Source organism: Tamandua tetradactyla, chromosome 17, assembly GCF_023851605.1.
Source record: "Tamandua tetradactyla isolate mTamTet1 chromosome 17, mTamTet1.pri, whole genome shotgun sequence".
Classification (NCBI taxonomy): Eukaryota; Metazoa; Chordata; class Mammalia; order Pilosa; family Myrmecophagidae; genus Tamandua; species Tamandua tetradactyla.
Genome location: NC_135343.1, coordinates 59409651 through 59429548, shown reverse-complemented (window position 1 = coordinate 59429548; position 19898 = coordinate 59409651). Strand labels below are relative to the sequence as shown.

The 19898-nt window shown below is 45.1% G+C and overlaps 1 protein-coding gene across 1 annotated transcript in view; it reads right to left on the bottom strand.

The window, feature by feature from the left end:
- The window catches only part of TCF7L1 (transcription factor 7 like 1), a 153629-nt gene extending 135262 nt beyond the window's left edge, over positions 1-18367 (bottom strand). The window contains exons 1-3 of the mRNA XM_077134763.1: positions 18146-18367; positions 17990-18053; positions 17767-17894 (exon numbers count right to left, since the gene is read on the bottom strand). Coding sequence (XP_076990878.1) covers positions 17767-17894; positions 17990-18053; positions 18146-18367 — 414 coding nt within the window. The remainder of the gene's footprint in view (positions 1-17766; positions 17895-17989; positions 18054-18145) is intronic.
- Positions 18368-19898: the final 1531 nt, after the last annotated feature.

Below are 19898 nucleotides of genomic sequence, written 5' to 3'. Positions count from 1 at the left end.
ACTGGAAAACTACCACGTGCCCTACTCAAACAGCCAAAATACCTTGGAGTTGCTAATGTAATTCTAAAGTATTTTCCTTGGCACATGCCTATGAAAACATATGGCCTCCAAACCGTTAACATACTCCCAGGATCACAGATGAGGGAAATTCCACAGCCGCCAACCAACGGACCAGATTTAAAGTTCTACCTCTAGCAGAGACCTATGCTTTATTTATTTTTTCAAAGGATGTGTGGCTGCAATTCTGGGATGAGCCGAGAAAACTTTCATCAAAAGGAAATTAAAAAATGACCAGCCATCCACAATCAACTTATCAAAAATTACATGCTGAAAGACACCAGAAGGGAACAATGAGTTCCCTTGTAAACCTAAAAAACATTCAGGAGGAAGACAGGTTTTGGCTGTTTATTTTATTGCACACTGTGCATCGAAAAGAGGAAAACATAAATAAGCAAGAACAAATATTCACACATGTGCATAAAGAAGCCAGGCTGTGTGCAAAGCCGTGTGCTAGGGGCCAAGGCAATTGAAAGAGAAATATGACAGCCAGGGTCCTCAAGCATATAGCATCCAGAAAGCCAGTCATCCAAAATTAAATATAAATAAGCACCCAGGAAACGACGGAGGTTGGAGGTGAATTTTTATAGGAGGTGGGGGGCTGGAGGGGACACTACATCTCATGTTTGGCCGAAAAACCCAGGACCACTGAAGTAGATAGTGAGTTCACTTCAACAACCATTCCTAATCCCTGCACCCAGCAGGTATGCTGAAATAATATATCAAAATACGGCCTCGGTATTCAATGGGAATCTGTTACTGGCTTCAGCTTCAATATCAGAAAGCTTGGGCGTTTGTCTGATCAACAGGGACCAGACACATCTACTCAGAGCCGTGAGCAGGTAAGAAGGGATTGAGGCATGCTCCTCAAATTCACTGCTCATCTGAGCATGCCCTGTCAGAAACAGGTCAGCCTTCTACAAGCATCTGAAGTGAACATCTCCTGATGCATCTAGATGTGGAAATTCCATCCACTGGTAGAAGCACAAATATATTTTTTTACTGAAAGAATAAAACAATCTAAGCAAGAAAGTTATTACTTTTATACAGATAATTATCACGTACAACTATGAAAATAGGGGGATTGGTTAACTGTTACTATTATCTAGAGGGAGCATATTAAAAAAAAGAAAATACATCTTCTTAGAGTCAATAAATGCTTATAAAATAGGCGCATTACATCCTAGTTCTAGTGTCGATGGAACTATTTGGTGCACTCTTAAAGCCTTTACACAGAATACCCTTTAGGTGCCTTGAGCATTCAGGCTGGGGTCTCTAAATAACATTTTTCACCAAAAAGAATCTGGGCTCTTTCAAGAAATGGCCAGTTCCAGGTCCGGGACAGGCAACGTACACTATGAGCCTTGGACATCTTTCCATGCCAAAAAGCAGTGAAGCCCACGAGGGATCGCCTCAAAAGTACTCAAGGATTAAGTCCTTGATTAAATGCTCAGCCCTGATCAAGATGCCAGAGAGAACCGGCAGAAACCGCTTAGAGCTTAGAGCTTAGAGCTCTAGAAATCAGTTAAAGGTCTGTAGGAACAGAGTGAGCCCAGAATCTAGGACAAGGCTTCTTAAAAGCAGCAGGAGCTCGTGGCACCTCCCCCACCCCTCGCTGGCTCAGCAGCGACCAGCCCACATTCCCATTACAGATCCCAGGTCCCAGTTCTGGAGGGAGCAGAAGTGCCCTCGAGCACATACTGGGAGCCCGTATGTCTGTCCCAATCTGCCTGCTGGTGGCCTGAGGGACTCGCTGTCCCAGAACTTGCCCTGCATGTAGAAGGCGGCTCACCCAGCTCTCCTACAGAGCCCCGTGGGACAGCGGTCAAGTCCTGGTGCTGGCAGCAAGGGACTGCTGGCTGCAGGACACACAATGCAGTGCATGGACCATATTTCCTAAGGAAACTGTTTCCTAAGGAAGGGAAATTCCTAGGGCCCAAAGCCCATGCCTAAGACAAGAAGCATTCCCAGAAAGTACCAGGGAGGCCTCTATGCTTTGGCCTGGAGCTCTTCTCCAAAATCTCTGTTTGGATAAACTGAAGGAAAGCACCCTCCTGCAGCTGCAAAGACTGGGAAAGGTGGGATTTTTCTCCTTTTTATTATCCTTTTTCTTTCTTAGTTTCTGGCACTCACGGAAAGCTCTGTCATAATACCAGCTGGATACAAACTTAAGGAGCAGATGCCTCACAGTCTAAATTCCAGTGATAATACATTAAAATATCAAAATGTCCTGGTTTCAGCAACATGCAAAGAAACAGGAAGTGGTGGCCCAGACAAAGGAGAAGATTAAAGCATTAGAAGTCATCCGTAAGGAGGACCAGACTTGGGACATTTCAGACAAAAACTTTTTAAAAAATTGTCCTGAATATGCTGAAAAAGTTAAAGGAAGACATGGACAAAGAAGTAAACGAAATCAGGAACACAAAAGATGAGCACAAAGACATATAAAATCAATAGAGACAGAAATATTAAAAAACCAAAGACAGTGAAAACAATTTTTAATTGTTTTTAATTTTTAATTCCCTAGAGAGGTTCAACAACAGATTGGAGTTGGCAAAAGAAAGAATCAGTGAACTTGAAGATAAGACAACTGAAATCATCCCTTATCATTCCAGTCTGAGGAATAGAAAGAAAGAAGAAAAGTGAACAGAATCTGAGGAATCCATGGGGCTCCATCAGGCATTCTAACAGATGCATTGTGGGAGTCCCAGAAGGAAAATAAAGAGAGAAAAGGGCAGAAAAAACATTGGAAGAAATAACAGCTGAAAACTTCCAAAATTTAACAAGACATGAATATCCACACCTAAGATGCTCAATGAACTCCAAACAGGAGAAGCCTAAGTAGACCCATATCATACCATGTTATAATCAAACTAACAAACATCAAAGAGAATTCTGAAAGCTGTGTGAAAGAAGAAATGTGTCACATACACGGGAGCCTCAATAAGATTAAGTGTTGATTTCTTGGCAGAAACCATGGAGGCCAGGAGGCAGTGAGAAGACATTTTTAAAGTACTGAAAGTAAAAACTTGCCTACCAAGAATTCTCTATCTGGCAAAACTGTTTTTCAACAATGAGGAGGGATTAAGACATTTCCAGAAAAACAAAAGCCAAAGGACTTCATCACCACTAAACCAGCCATACAGGAGATACTCTGCACTTTGAAAGGAAAGGACACTAGGCAATTACTTGAAGGCACAAGAAGAAATAAAAGCCTGTCATAAAGATAATGACATGGGTAAATATAATATCAGTACTACCGTATTTTGGGTTTGTATCTCCACTTTTTACTTCCTATAGGACCTAAAAGGCAAACATATGAAATGTAATGATAAGAAGTTTGGGACTCATAATGTATGAACATGTAACCTGCAACAAGAACTACATAAGGGGGGAAGGAGTTAAGGAACATACTGCATGCATACTAATGAAGTAAGTTGGTATCAAAGCAAGATTGTTATAGATGTAGGATGTTAAATTTAAGGCTCACGATAACCACAAAGAAAATATCAGAGAATACGCAAACTTATAGAGACAGAACGAATACAGGTTACCAGGGATGGAGGGGAGGGACAACGGGGAGTCAATGCAAAATGACTGTAGTTTCCGTTTGGGGTGAAAGGAAACTTCTAGTGATGGAACACCGTGAGTGAACTGTGAATGGGATTAATCCCACTGAACACATTATGCTTGGGACAGGTTGGGATGGAAAGAATTATGTTGTGTGTGTGTGTGTGTGTGTGTGTGTGTGTGTGTTTCTACAATTTAAAAAGAGAAACTAAAGACACAATGACAATTAAATGCAAAACATAATACTAGATGGGATCTAAGATAGAGGCAAAAAGGCTCAAAAAGGACATCATTAGGACATAAGAAATAATTGGAATACAGAATATAAGCTTCATATGAATGTTAAATTTCATTAAATTGATAATATAGTTAAAGTGATTACACAAGTGAATATCGCTGCTCATAGGAAATGTACATGGAAGTATTATGTACAGTATGTGCAACCTGCTCTCAAATACTCAAAAGATAGCTAGATAGAGTGATAAGGTAATACAGCAAAGGTAGAAAAACGTTAAAATTGGTGGATCTGGACTTCTGGGGGAGTGGGGCATGTTGGAGTTCTCTACAGGAAGTTTGTATTATTTTTGCAACTGTCCTATAAGTTTGTAATTATTTCAAAATAAAAAATAAAAAAGTTAAGGACAAGAAAGGGACTCAGGAATCACATTAAAGAGGCTTCCACTGGGACAATCTGAGTATGAATAAGGATAAAAGTTGGAAGTGGACTGAAATACATAAAATAGGTTTAAATCTGTGGGTTCAAAATAATATATATGGTCACTTTTGGAGGGCAATAGGAAACCTACCGAAAAATGGTAAATAAAGGGAAAGAGTACCAAGCATTTAAACTGTCTTTCCCAAATGATCTAGAGCAGGGGTCATGCAAACATTTTCTACTAAGAGCCAGACAGTAAACTATTTTGCCTCTGTGGTGGCACACATGCTCTCTATTGAAGCTACTCAAGTCTGCCCCTGTAATGCAAAAGAAGCCACAGACAATTGCAAATGAATGAGTGTGGCTGTGTTCCAATAAAACTTTATTTACAAAACTAGGTGGTCTGCTGGATTTGGCCTGTGGATCACAGTTCGGTGATTTGTGATCGAGAATAACTAAAGGGTTGTTGAAGGGTAATGTCTCTTTTTAAAAATATGATAGCCGATAGATGAGGAAGGAATGGTGGCAACAGACATCCATTCCGTTTTGAAACTTCTAATGAAGTCGTGGATCTGGACATGGGCCAACTCACAGAGACAGCCAGACACTGAGCATCTCCCAATGGGAGACCTCACATCTGTGAAGCAGTCTTGCGAAAATAAACAGATAGATAAAGAGATAGATAACCCTGAGGCTTAGTTAAGCCTCTAGATCTAACTACCAATTCTCAAGAACTACAGGGGACAGAAAAGCATGTTGCATTCAACAAAATCCAGACTGTAAGAAACTCCCCAGAAGTCATCAAGATAAAAGCCTAATTAGGAAGTTCTTTATAGCCTATGAAGAATGCAGAAAGTCAACTTTACTACCTCAATATTTCGCCAAAGATCATATACCAAAATCATACATCATAACATCCTCTACAAATCATTTCTGATCCACACATCACAAATACTATGAAAACTATGAAGAAGAAAGTATCAGGAAAAAAAATGAGGGACAAAAAACACCTAAATAAAGGGGGAAAAATCAAGAACTTAAACTGCCTTTCTCAAATGTTCTAGAGCAGGAGTCTCACAAAGCCAGGCTCGTTCATTTGCAATTGTCTAAGGCTTCTTTTGCATTACAGGGGCAGAGTTGAGTAGTTGCAACAGAGAGCAAGTGTGAACCACCATGGAGGCAAACCTGTTTACTGCTTGGTTCTTTGTAGAAAAGTATTTTTAGTAATCACAAATGTGCTATATAGCATCACAGAAACAACCTCCCAGTTTACAAAGCTGAGAAACTATGGTTCTTGTACTACAATGTCACACTTTTAAAATACAACTGTTGCATTCGGTAACTAATGAAATTGTTTCTGGCAAGAATCATCAATGGAGGGAAGTCTGATGAAAAGTGGGATATTTACATAGTCTCAAAGTATCTCTACAGCTGATACTTTTTAATTACAAAGAGGAGAAATAGTAACAGTCATGGAAAAACCTGGCAGAGGACCTTAATCCAGGGAGCAAAATTAACCAGTACTGGAAAAATTAGATGGTGCACTAAAAAAAAAACAGTATCACCTATGTAATTCTTCATTTTCGGTATTCCTGCCTAAAATGTACAACCTAAGTTTAATCGTGAGGAACATCGAAAAGAAAAAATTCAAAGTTGTCCTACAAAATAAATGGATAAATGGCTTGTATTCTTCAAAAAGTCAAAACCACAGAAAACACAGACTGAAGGAGACTAAAGAGACAACCAAACATAACCTGTGACCTTGAACTGGACCTTAGATCCCCTCCCCCCAAATTTTAACTTTTTTTCTTTACTGTGAGAATTGAAAAAAGACATTGATGAGACAACTAGCAAAATGTGAATAAGATCCATAGGTGAGGCCACAAACTGTCTCTGTTATTTTCCTGATTTGGGTAAATTGTTTGTTGGTGAATGTCCTTGTTTTTAGGAAATAGACACAAAAGTATCCAGGAGCAAAAGGGGCAGGCACATCTGCCACTTTCTCTCAAATGGTTCAGAAAAAAAGTCATAGAAAGAAGAATAAAACAAACATAAAACGTTAACATTTGGGGAAACGTGGGTGAAAGTCAATGGGAATTTTTTGTACTGTTTTGCAACTTTTCTGCATCTGAAATTATTCTAAACTAAAAAGAAGTTTATATATAATATACCCTCACATATCCTGTTCATAGTTATTTGATCAAAAACTCATACAAACTGGTAATTATGTTAAAGTGGTATGTAACTCTTTGTAAAAGAAATTGACAACCATGTAAATTCACAGCTTGCACCAAGTACTGATGCATTTAAGATTTCTAAGCTTTTCTGATTTCTTCCCCAACTGTACCACTTACTCATTTACTATAAAAATATCTTTAAAAATCACCGCAGGAAACGATTCACTTGTTAAAATATTGGTTAAAGTTTTTGCCCACTAAGTATTTTAATAGTTAAAATAAACATATACATAATTGTGACAAAATTTCTCATCTCTCTTTATATTCCAAAGAGTCACTTTGTGATGATGATACCCAGTTTTGGCCTTCGACAAATTCTAATTGTAAAATTAAGTCCACTCAGCCATGATGTTAATTCAATGCCCCCCAAAGTACAATTCCCATTTTGCTGTAGAGGGCTCTGGAGCCCAGCTGGGCCGGGATTCAAGGCCAGGAAGGCTGAGTTAGCCCAGTCCTGAATCCCCAGCCATGTGCCTCACCAAGGAAAAGGAGCAGCCCCATAGGGGGGCCTCCCACTGCACACTTCTCCTCCAAGCATCCCACTGGGAAAAGAGTTTAAGTAGACAATATGACAAATAAGTGACGGCTAGATCCAATTTACAGATCAAATAATATTCATATCCACACAGAAAGGTGGGGCTGGTTGGGAATAGGAAGTAGGCTAAATAGACTTAAGCCAATAAGCTGCACATTAACAATAGGCCTGTCATCACACTTAAGAGACCAGGTTCACCACATCAAGATAACAATAAAAACCACAATGGAATTTGGAGGAGGGAAAGAAAACAAAGGTGGAAGGGGATGGGAAAGGAAATAGATTAAATGGAGCAGCAGAGCCCCAGAAATGCAAAGAAAGATTAAGATAGCAATTAACACCATCTCAGAAACTGTAAACTGACCAGCTACTAAGGCTTTGGCCTCACCCCAGGCAAAAGTAGCAACTTAAGCATCTTCTAAGCATCTTCCATGGCCGAAGATACCACGGAAAAGAATGAACGCCAAAAGATGTGATTCCTCTTTACTTGTGCACACTACTTCTTTGCACCTTGCTCCAAATGGCATCCACACATTATCAGTTGCCAACTTCCACCAAAAGGAAATTGTCGTTTCTTAGAATCAGACCACCCGAGCTGGAATCTGGCTCCATCTCCTTCTAGAGAGAGATGACTCTGGGTTCCTTCCCTCATCTGAGCCCTGGCTTTCTCGTGGGTAAAACAGAGATTATAATATCAGATGCACAAGAGTTTTCAATGGGACTACGCACAGTATATGATACAGTGCCCTGAAACACTGCAGATGCTGATGAGGTTGTTTTTTTCATATTGATGTTTAAAGGATTGATGCTGTCAACATGAAAGAAATATCAGTAAATCACCTATCATGGATTGGGTGTTATTTTTTAAAGAGCTGTTTCAGATAAAGAAGTGTTTTGAAGTGCCTTGCCTCTGCAATGGCTGGATGGGGCCTTTCCTGTGACGCACAGAGGTAAAAGTCGTCTGCATCTTGCTCCCATCATCCATCAGTGTTTGGCTTTGGCCAAGTCAACAATATCACTGAACTTGTGTCCCGCATGACTGGGTAGGCTGGATGGTCCCTTCCAGGGAGGATCCTTGCACAAGAATCTAAGGTAAGAACACACACCCCACCCCTCGAAGGCACATATTTCAAACCCACTGGCTTTAGTGACCCTCATATATCATTTCTGGAATTTACAGGGGAGAGTGTCGTTCCAAACATCAGAAACCATTCCTGCCAACAGATCTGGACTTGTAGATTGATCAATTTTTCATACCATTCATTCCTACTTCTTTGTTTTTCTTCCTTATCAGATCCATCTGTTGCTTAATCACAGTTACCATCTCTCATATTTGCACTTTTCTGTTTTCCCACTCATTTTCTACAGACATACCTACAAACAGTAGCCCATTCACTTGATGAAGTACAAGAGATTCATCTCACTAAGGCTTAGTGACTTGCAACCTCCAGTTCTCCAGCAGGGCTTAGCTAACCAGATCACTTACCTAGAAGAAAGCTTGCTAAGAAGAGGCCTAGGGGACTCCAAGGATCTCCCCAACTTCTGCCAACCACACTTGGAAGCCCCCTCACCGATGTTTCCACCATACTATCATTTAGCAATTTGGGAACTGAAGAAAAAAGCAATTGAAGTACTTGATTTCTAATTTCATATCTCCTTCACACACACACACACACACACACACACACACACACACACACACACACACACAGAAAAGGCTGGGGAAGGAAAGAAGACTACTGCGGTATCCACAATTCCCTCAAATAATTGCCTATAAATGTTTGGAATTTACTTATTTAACAGTCAATACATGCTGAAATAATCTTTTGTAGATGATTGGGACTGAGTTTTAATTTACTGAGAGCTTAGAGAAAGCAACCAATTTATAAAATATTTAATTAAATAAACCCTAAGGAAATAGTGTCTGCCAACTTGGTTTACCAAAGTTTGGTCTGTTGCTCAAACTGTACTGTAATCCAAATGCAGTGATAGTGAGTGAGTTAACTCCTCCACCTTCTTCCAAAGCACAGGCACACTTGGTATCCCAGATTTTAACATGGAATAACACTCAATGCCCAACCTTCCCAAAGTTCAGGGTAACACATGATGGTAGAGTGCCTGGGTTGCCCACCAAAATTTATCAAACTCTCTGGAGTATGGTTTGGTGGTCTAACTTCAACCACAGCCACTTGCTCATAATTTATACAGCTGTTTATTTGAGAAAGTATATTTCCAGGTCCAATTTGAGAAGTCAACAAAACTACCCACCCACCACCCCCCAACTGCAAACTCACACCAATATTTTGAACCAGGAAACAATGGTTGGCAGCCCTTCTCCAGACAAGCTAATCATCGGCATGTGGGTCAAGTCAGAATGGCAGAATGGTAAAAGCTACACTTGGAAGTCATAACTAAACCCAAATCTTGGCACTGTCCGTTACCGGCAGTGTGAACTTACATATAATACTTGACTTTCACGGCAGCAAAATGGGAATAACAAGTATCTGCTTCCAAGCAGGTCAGAAGCTAGGGAAAATCCTAAGGTTTTATCAAACGTTGTCAAGACGCCTTCCAAATGGGTTGCAGCTATTTATTCCCCTTCAAGAACAGCAAACAAGAGTGCCCATTTTCATCCCACATTTTCCAGCACTGAAAAGTCTTATTAAAGAATGAAATATTTGTAAATTTGGCAGGCCAAAAATGATTCTGGTCTTAATTAGCATTTTTTGACTGCTCATGGGGTTGAACATAGTTTCACCTATTCGGTAGCCATTTGTGGATTTTATGTTTATGTCTATTTATATTTAATTTCTACACCTAGGGTGAACACTTGTCGTCCTGGTCCTGCTCTTGGACAGAAGTGAAACAAATGAAATAGATGTCCAAAAACCCTGTTAACAGTTTTTTAGTATGGGTGTGATGTCACTTTCTCACCTGAGGACACCAGATAACCTTTATCACAGGAAATGTTTATCAGTCCTCTAGAGCTTAATTTCCACCAAAACTCCTGAAAAGGACCATGTTTAGGAAAACATTTTTATGATTTTATTCTTAAAATGTGATTATTTCAAAACTGAAGGTACATTTTCCCGTGAAAATCTGAAGATTATGCAGATGATGGAAAGGCTTCAGGATTTTGAAATTTATTTTAGAACCTGAAAGGTATCTGTCAATTTAAATTTAGGCAGCTTCTGAGTAACAGAAATGCTAGATGCCCCAGTGTTGTTCAGGAGACAGCACCGACTTAGAGATGTATACAGGTAAAAAGATCTTGGTCCCTTTATTTCTGACTTTGGAAATCACATTTTTTTCACTATTCCCTAAATCCAATCCAGTTTGGGAGATTATAAAAACATGGGATATATTAAGCCAAACCATTAAAAACCTTCTCCAAAACTACATTATTAGATTAGCCAATTTGGGGCAATTTTCTACATGTTCTTAAGTGGTCAGTCCTCACCCAGCCTCAATTATTTATCGTACCCCAATATCCAACAAAAAAGTGAATTGCAAATAAGTTCTATTTTGATTCCCATCCCTATTCCCCCTTCAAAATCCACCAGCTCCATACAATAAAAAGAAAAATGTCCTAGGTGTGTCATAACCTTGAACCAATGCACAAATGTTTCATTATTTAACTTGTAGCTAAAAGTCTCCCAACACATTTAGCTTTATAACAGGGTACAAAGGAAGGGTCTGCAGTCTCCCTGCAGCCAAAAGAATTCCAGAACCCCATTCTGGCCAACTTGCTGTTTTACTAAGAAAGTCAATGTCATCCAGCCATCTAATGCACATTCCCCTCAATTTCTACCAACCCCACCTCTACATTTTTCTACATCCCTGCCTTCAACTCTTTGAACCAGTATATAAAACTGGAATGCCACCACCTACTGTACTCCAGCCTCCATCAATGAACAAGAAGGCTGCCGTCTTCCTACTGTTCTCCAACTCACCTCCTCTTTTTCCTATCTTCTCTCCCATTCATTTGCAGCCCTGCCCTATCGCCCCTGCAGACAAGCTCCCCCTGGCATCCTACATATGCTTTCTCCAAAGTCCTTCCCTTTCCTCTTCTTTCCACAGCCAAACTTCAATAGAATATCCAGAGTCTGATTTTCCAACATCTTCCAGGTGACAGCAGACAGAAAGTGAAATTATAAGGTAAAAGAGGTAAAGAGAGGAGGCTGCTCACAACTGTGGGAATCTGGTCCAGGGCTCTGGCTGAGGAGTGAGCTGATGGGACAATCTGCAGCACAGACCCTTGCACCTCTGTTGGGAAGCACCATGCTAAGCTGACTCCTCACCTTCATCACCACCACTTTTCTGCAGCACTTCTCTCTGTGGGCACTAATAACTTCCTAATTGCTAAATTCCCAAAGCCCCTCCTTGCTCCTCAATCTTCTTGTCCCCTCTCTTTCTGTGCCATCTAAGCAGTACCTAAACTCTCTTCCTAGCTTGCCAAGAGCCCCTTTCCAACTTCTTCCAGTGATTTCTTTCCCCACATCAGGTATCCTCCCACCTTTGGAAAATACCATCCACTTGCTCGTTTCGACTGTCCCCTCAAACCCATTGTGTCTCCAATGAAACTCAGCAGTTCCTCCAAATGCGAGCCTAACTATGTCGGCTCTGTTATTCCCCAAATATTCAGTGAGCACCTATCCAGTGCTGGGGAGACAAAGATGGAAGGCCAGAGTCCCATCTCCAAGAACTCATTCCCCACAGTCACCCAAGCTCAGAAGCCAGGAGTCAATTGTGACATCATCCACTTTCTGTCCCCAGCTCTGCCTCCCCCCACCCCGTTCAGGAATCCATCACAGTCTCCCCTATCTTACCTTTCCTAAGGCCTTTTCACCTCATCCCTGGACTCCTGTGAGACTCCTAAGTGTGGTAGCTCTTTGCAGATTCTTCCCCCTCCAGCCCACTCTGCATGATACACCCCTGTCCTCTAAGCACGAGTCACATCACTTCCCAGAGACAACCTGCGGTGGCTCCCTGCTGCCTCTTCCAAGACCATATTTCTTCACTGGAACCCAAGGTCCCCATGTCGTGGCGCTTTAAACTTCCAGGCAGACAGAATAACCTGTTTTACCCCCAAGAAGTCCTGAACTTCTCTGCCTCCATGCCTCTGTACTCTTTAGCTCCACTTCCAGAGGCAAACAAAAGAGGATTTTCACTTTTTACTCTATATACCACTGCACTGATTCGAGTTTTTATAATTAAGAAGAATTACTTTGAATTAAAAACCAACCACTTCCAAGGACTACTTTAAAACCACCTCCTCTGCCAGCTTGCCTTGATTGTTCTAGATCAAAGCAATTTATCTCTTCTTAGTTTGAAAATTCCTCTTTGGACCATTTTATTACCTCTCAACACAGTTCCCATAATAGTGGCTGTGCTAATACTACATCTTCCTAACTCAATTTTTAAATCCTTTAGGGAAAAAAAACTCCATCGAATTCATCCTAATCTCTTACAGCCCCTTAGCCATGGCCAATGACAGGTTCTCAATAGATATCAGAGGAAGAGGTTGAGGAGTTATGAATAAAGGATGCCAATTTCAATTTTTCCAATTTAGCAAGTGAAAGTTGTCTTTAAATTGGAATGTCATTTTGGTAATGGATGGTGGTAATGGTGGCACAACATTGTGAATGTAATTGACGCCACTGAAACATATATCTGAATGTGATTAAAAGAGAAAGTGTTAGTTTATATAAAAACTAACAATAAAAATTTTTTAGAAATTCCCTGGACCTACACAACACAGTGAGTCCTAAGTTAAACCATGGACTATAGTTAACAGAACAATGATTAAAATGTGCTTTTATCAGTTGTAACACACGTACCACACCCATAACAGGAAGATGTTATGATGGGAATCCTGCATTTTACACATGATCGTTCTGTGAACCCACAACTTCTCCAATAGAAAAAATTGGAATGTAAATAAGCTCTTCCCATCATAGAAGACTTTCCAGTGGTTAATCATTTAAAAAAAATTTATTCCACAATCTTTTGTATCTCTTCACATCACTGTAAATGCTCAACCATTCTTTGTTAAATGTTAGGTGTTTTTTTGTGTATGCGTGCTAGCTTTTCTCAAGAAACCCTAGAAGTAAGACCAACAAAGAATGTGATCCAACTATAACTTTTAAAATTATAACAAAGCTAGTCAAATATCCCTGCCAGATCCACCCACCCAAAGAAGAAAAGCAGGTAGTTAAAACCCTTCTACATCACTAGTCACCAATTCTCACCCCAGTAATCTAAATCCAAAACCGGAGCGATGCAGACTGAGCCTTTTTGAAGGCTCCATATGAAAAGCCCTCATTAAACCCTGAGTTATATTTAGGAGAAAAATGGAACAAAAGTTATATTTAGATGAAATGGCATAGAGGAATTTTACCAAAAGCAACATCTTTACCCTGATCATATTAAAAGAAAAGGTTTGCCTTAAGCTGTTACATACAATTCCTAAAAACAGGCATCTCTGTATGATTCTTTTGCGTCAGGGAGAAAACGAGTGACTGGAGGAAGCAGTGAGGCACAAAGGACTTAAAACTGAACACATGGGAGCAGTTCAGTACCTCCTCAGAAAGTTAAATTCAGAATGGCCACATGATCTGGCAAATCCACTTCTAGGTATATGCTCAAAAGAACTGAAAACAGTGATTTAAGCAGATATTTGTGCACCAATGATGACAGCAGCATTTTTCACAATTGGCAAAGGAAGGAAGCAACCTGGGTGTCCATCAACAGAGGAATGGATGAACAAAATGTGGCATGTATATACACACACAGTAGAACATTATTTGGTCATGAAAAGGGAGTGCTGATACATGCCACAATATGGATGAACCTCAAAGACATTATAGTGGGTGAATTAAGCCAGACACAAAAGCACAAATATTGTACAAATTCAGAGTCAGAATCTACAGGTTACCTGGGGGTGGGTGGGGTGTGAAGAATGGCAGTTATTGTTTATTGGGTGGTTTTTGTAGGGGTGAGCAAAAATTTTGGTAATAGATGATGAAGATGCTAGCATATTGTGAATGTCATTAATATTAACTGAATTGTCCATTTAAAAGTGGCTAAAATGGGAAATTGTGGTTGACTCGGTATTATCACAACACATTTTTTTTTAAATGGGTTTTTAATGTTCTGGAAAAAAGATTTGTCATATATTATTGCCCTAGGGATAAGTTACAAAAGATGATGTATCGAATGAAGCTACCTTTTGTAAAACACACTAACATTTAACTATCCATAGAAAAGAGACAGGAAGATATTCACCAAAATAGTAAAGGTTACACTTTAGCTTTGTACACTCAACTACATGTAAATTATCTCAATTATAATTTAAAAGTTTAAAAAAAACACAAAAAGGTGCACACGTTTGTTTGAAAAGCCAAACAATTTCAAATAGTGGTTTTGTTGAAATGGTCTGAGAAAGTATGAACAACATGGAGCTTAAACTGCAAAGTTACTCTTAAATTCCTTCACTGGACATGGAACCAGATTCCTTCGCCAACTCTACCTGAAAGTTTTCTTTTCCAAACTGTCATTAGCCTTCATGTTGTGGCTGCGTTACCCTCCTCTCTGCATCTGGCTTGCAGAACCATGATCAATCTTTCTTTTCTTTTGTTCTGTTTTTAGATTAAATTATGTTTACATCCCCTTTCTTTTTCTTATATTTTCCCAACAAAATTTTAGTCAACCAGCACCAAGGGGGCTCAGCAAATCTGTGAAGCCTTTTCACAAATACACGTATAATCTTTAGGAGAACAGTTTGAAATAGTGCACAATGGTTTGTGGCAGTAAATCCTCTTCACTAGACTATGGGAGTTTGCTGGGGCTCCAGAACAGAATCAGTCATGGCTTAGAGGCTCATTCCACACCTGAGGCGAAGGGGACAGTGGATCTGCAGAAGCTTCTCTAAAGGAGCTTCTCAGGACAAGGCATCTTTTCCCAGCCTCCCAGCCAGGGCGGAAAACACAGGTGGTGCACAGGGAGATGGCCAGAGAGGCAGGCTGCAGGACTGGGGTGCCCCCACCCCCTGTTCTCCCAGCAGGAATCATCCATTGGGTATGCCTGTTGAATCTTGCTGCCTCCTATTCCTAGGTTAATTAACAATCCAAAAAACCCTCCAACCAACCCCCCACCTGCGCTTCTGACTTGGGGTTTCCGGAAAGTATTAGGGCAGCAGAGAACTGTGGTTACCTAACATTATACCACCTAGAGCAAAGCTTAAGGGGTACAATTTAGAGTTGAAACAAGAAAAGAGCTAGATGCCAAAGAAAGAGGCCAGACCATATATCCCAGGAATCCCCCTCCACCCTTCCAGAACCTTCCTCTGTCCCCTCCCCCACATCAAGCAGCATTCATTGTACCAGTCTGGGAACCCAACAGAGGGCCACTTTGTCTGCACCTAGTTTTCCCACAGAGACAATTACATTAATTACGTTAACATAATCACCCAGAGAAAAGCATCACTCAACCCTACAGCCCAGAGAGTCAAGTGCTCAAGTGTTTCCTCATCCAAGGGCAGGGTCAGATTAGCAGGTTCTACCAAGCTGATTAAAATGCAGGAAACTTCCCCAGCATATCAGTGAACTTTGTAAACCACGCAGACCCAACCCAAGGATAGGCACAGGAGAGGAACAGACAGGCTGGGGGACTGAATTTACAGGATTGCAGGTCTGGGAGCATCAGACACCAGACCCCTTAGGAAGGCTCCCAGCAAGAATGTGAGCGTCCTGGGAGGCTAGAAAAGGGGATGGCAGGAAAGGGCTGCAGAAAAGACTAGGGACAGTCAGAGGCAGGGGGAGGGGGAAAGGTTGGCTTCTCCAAGAAAGACTCAAAATCCCACATAGCCCTAGATTCAGGATTCAGGAGTCCCTGGTATGAGCAAGAATCAGCCTTTGTAAATTCTTAGGATTAAGAGCAGACAGAGAGGATAGCAGAAAGAGAGGGGGCTAATACAATCGGAAAATCTGTCCCACCGGGCTCTTCCCAGCAGCAGCAGATGGGAGAGAGACAACTGTCAGAGCCAACGCCCAAGATTTTGACCCTGAAAGGCTGGCAGCACCAAAAGGTCCTCAGGAGAAACTGGGTGGTGAAAGGAGAGGGAAGCAACCAATCACATTCTGTGACTTATCTGCACCAGTATCTGGCTGGGGACCGTTGCGCAGATGTTAATTCCTCCCAGACATCGGAATGGTAAATGGAAAAATAGGACTTGAGTGGCATAACACCCCCTCTCCCAAAGTTGCAGAAACTACTCAGACTTTCATAACTGAGCTGCATCTGCGGGCTCGGGAGGCCATCAGCGAGGACGACACAAACAAAGCGGTGGCAACTTGAGTTGCACTTTTACCTGCACCTTTTTCCTTTTAATATGAATGAGAAACAGCAGCAACTCTAAGCCAGGAGCTTTCAGCCAAAGGTGACACTTAGATTCGGAGCTTTGTCCGGTGCTCCAGCCTAGAAAAGCTGCGAGGCTTTCCCTGCTCGAAAGGTGCAGGTTGTGTGGTCGCCGGCCCCCGCTCTCTACCGCCGCGGTCCGCAGGCAGCCCCACACCCCATCCGGCCCGGAGAGCGCCCCCACCCACCACCGCTCCGCGATGGAATCAAGCATGTTTTCGGCGACCCTTTAGGACATTCTGAACATAAAGTGGGTTTACTCGGGCCCGCTCCTAAAGTATCCCCCCTCCAATCCAGAACGAGCTGGAGGGCACCGGGGAGCAGGGCGGGAAGCAGAGAGAGCCGCTGTGGTGCGCGGTGCGCGGGTCTCAGCCGCGCAGCCACCTGGCCCCTAGTAGGTGGGCACACGCCCTCAGAGTGCCATCGGCCCGGGCACCTGGGTTGGGGACCCAGGGAGTGGGGCGGCAGCTCCAGGGGACACAAAACCCCGGCGGCCTCGGGCTGCGCTCCTGGCGATGCGGTGGGGGCTGGGGGACCCGGAGCTGCGCCGGGAGCAGGGGCGATGGAATCCGCCTTCATTTGCATGTCGTCTGGGGCCCGGGTCAATTTGCTTAATCACCGCTCTAAATGGCAGCAGCCCCACAACAAAGCGCGCCCATTCACAGGTTTAAAGGGTCGCAGCGCTCGCTTTAAATGAGAAAGGCCGGCAACAAAGCGGGAAAAAGCCAAGTTCCTCAACTAGGAGAATGCCTCGGGTCGCCCACGAAATCATCTCGGCGAGCTTGGGGCAGAAAAGTTGGGGCCCCCTTCGGGCGGGCCGGGGGCGAAGAGGTGTGTGCGTGTGTGTGAATAACCCGCCACCTACACTGGGTTACTCAGGAACTAACTCAACGTTCCATGGGAATCAAGTGCCACCAGGGGCCCCCGGCCCCGGGCTAAATGCCAGGGCAAGCAGATTTCCCGCAAGTGGAGCGAGACACCCACCCACCAATAGCAGGGACACCTCCAAGTTTCCCTTCGGTACGAGCAAAGAACTTTGGAGGCCAAGACTCACGAGGCGGGGCCGGGGGTGTCTCCCCCGCCAAAGGGAGTCATTAAAAGGCACTTCGGTGTCCCTCAGGCACGGGTCGCCGGAGCCCAGCGCGGGGCCTCGGCCGCCAAAAAGTAGTTCAACTCGGCAGCCAAGTTCTGCCGGGGATCTCGGCGGCCGGCCCCATCCCCCACTCCCCCGGCCCCGCCCGGGGGCGCAGCCCGCGGCCTCCCGCCCGCCCCGACGCGGCGGGACCGCCACTCACCGTGCGCGCTCCTCCGGGCGACAGGGGTCCGTTGGGGAGGTACGGGCTGCTCAGGTCCGGGATCATCAGGAAGGGGTACCCGGGGTAGGGGGGCCCCTTAAAGAACGCGCCGTCCTGGGGCCTCCTCACTGCGAGCAAAAACCAAGGCGTGGGTGAGGCCAGGGACCCCTCAGTCCAGGGCCCGAAGGGACGTGGGGGGCCCCGGCCCGGGGCGGACACGTACCTTCGGAGAAGTAGTCCCGCGGCTTCTGGAAAGCGTCCCGGGCCGGCTGTGGGCGCCGCTCCGCCTGCCGAGGAGACACAAAGGCGCGGGCGGGTGAGCGGGGCGCGGGCCGGGGTCCCCCGGGGGGCGGGCTGCGGGCGGCGGGGGCCTCCTCACCTCCGAGTCCGAGCTGCTGCTCTGGTTCTCCGACTCGTTGACCAGGGACGACTTGACCTCGTCCAGGTCCCGCTGCGCCGAGGCGCTGTCGCTGCTCGGCTCCTGTTCCTCGCCCCCCTCGTCCTGGAAGGGGATCAGCTCGTCGTTCGCCCCGAGGTCGTCCCCACCTCCGGCCGCCCCGGCCTCCGAGCCGCCGCCTCCGCCGCCGCCGAGCTGGGGCATGGTGGGGCCGCCGCGCGGGCCGGGGCCGCCGCTCGCCGAGCCCCCCGCCGCCCGCGCCCGGCCCCGCGCCCCCCGGCCGCCCGCTCCGCTCGCGGCCGCTGCGGCCCCGAAGTTTGACAGGGCGTGGCCGGGCGGGAAGCGGGGCGCGGGCGGCGCGGCTCCGGCCCCTCCCGCAGCGCCGAGCCCGGGGCTCCTCCGCTCGCCGCCGCCGCCGCCGCCTGCTCGGCCCGGGTGTCCCAGCGCCGGGCCCACCAGGGAGGGGCGCGCGGGCCGCGAGGGAGGGCCACCAGGCTGGGCCGGGGGCCGGGGGGCGGAGCCCCGGCTGCAAGCTGACACCCGCGCGCCTCGCCGCGCCCGGCGCGCGCGCGCGCGAGCACACACACACACACACACACACACACACACACACTCGCCCTCGCACACTGCCTTCTCCCACCTTCTGCAGGCTGCGCCTCCCGCGGCGAGCATCGCCCCCTCCCCAGGATTTGCCCCCGCGGCCCTCCCCCCCACCCTCGGGCCAACAGATCCCACCTCTCCGCATCCCCTAACTTTCTTCGGAAGCACCCCCCAGAACTCTGCAGCGCTCCCACGCCCCCTCCCCGCGCCGCCGCGCACTCACGGGCGGCACTGCCCCCTTCGGGGAGGCTTGGGACAAGCAGACCGGCCTCAGAAGGTCCCGCCGCCTGGGAGCGCGCGGCCCGGCCCGCCCAGGTCGCCCCCGCAGGATGGGGAGGTTAGTAGGTTGGGGAAACCTAGGGCTCCCCGGAATAGTTGCGGCGTTGGGCAACTCTTAGCGGTGGGGTTCCGATGCGCGCATCGCCAGACCAGGGGTCCCCATTGACCCCCTGCTGGAATCCTAAAGGTCTCCTCGAACCCCGTAATTGGAAGCCAGGTCACAAATCTGTAGCTCCAGGTCTTGGGTTCAGAGAGAGTTTGGATAAGGTCCATGAGAAGGAAGCCGTTCCCAGTTGCCTGCGTGGCCGAGGAACAGAGAAAAAAAAAAATGCCTAATCGGCTTCATCCTTCGAGAAATGCTTGTCATCATGACATTAAGCAACCATCCCCCTCTTACGAGTTGGGGGGAGTTTTTTAAAGTGTGTAATGTCTCGTGCCACCCAAAGTGGGTAACTCGCGGTGAGGGCACAAAGTTTAAAATCAGACGGGAGAGCAGTAGGGGAATATCTAAGATTATTTCATATGCAGGAAGAGGCGCTTTCTACAGATACCCACACATACGGACAATGTCACAAAGCCAAGGAAGTTCAAAACAGCAGGAGGCTGAGTAAAACGGGGTCTGAGAGTCTATGCAGCAGTCAACTCAGGATGAGGTGCCTTCCCATAAAGACGCTAGAAGGATTTGGGAGAAATAGACATGAAACAAGTGTTGTCTATGGCGTCCACTATTTCCTTTTTGTTTTTAAAATTTTACATGCACGTTCTTGTTTCTGCCTCAAAAAGAAGTCTGAGAAGAGTCACACCAATCATTGTCAGTATTTCTGGTGAGAGGAAAGGGACACTTTTGCTTTCTACT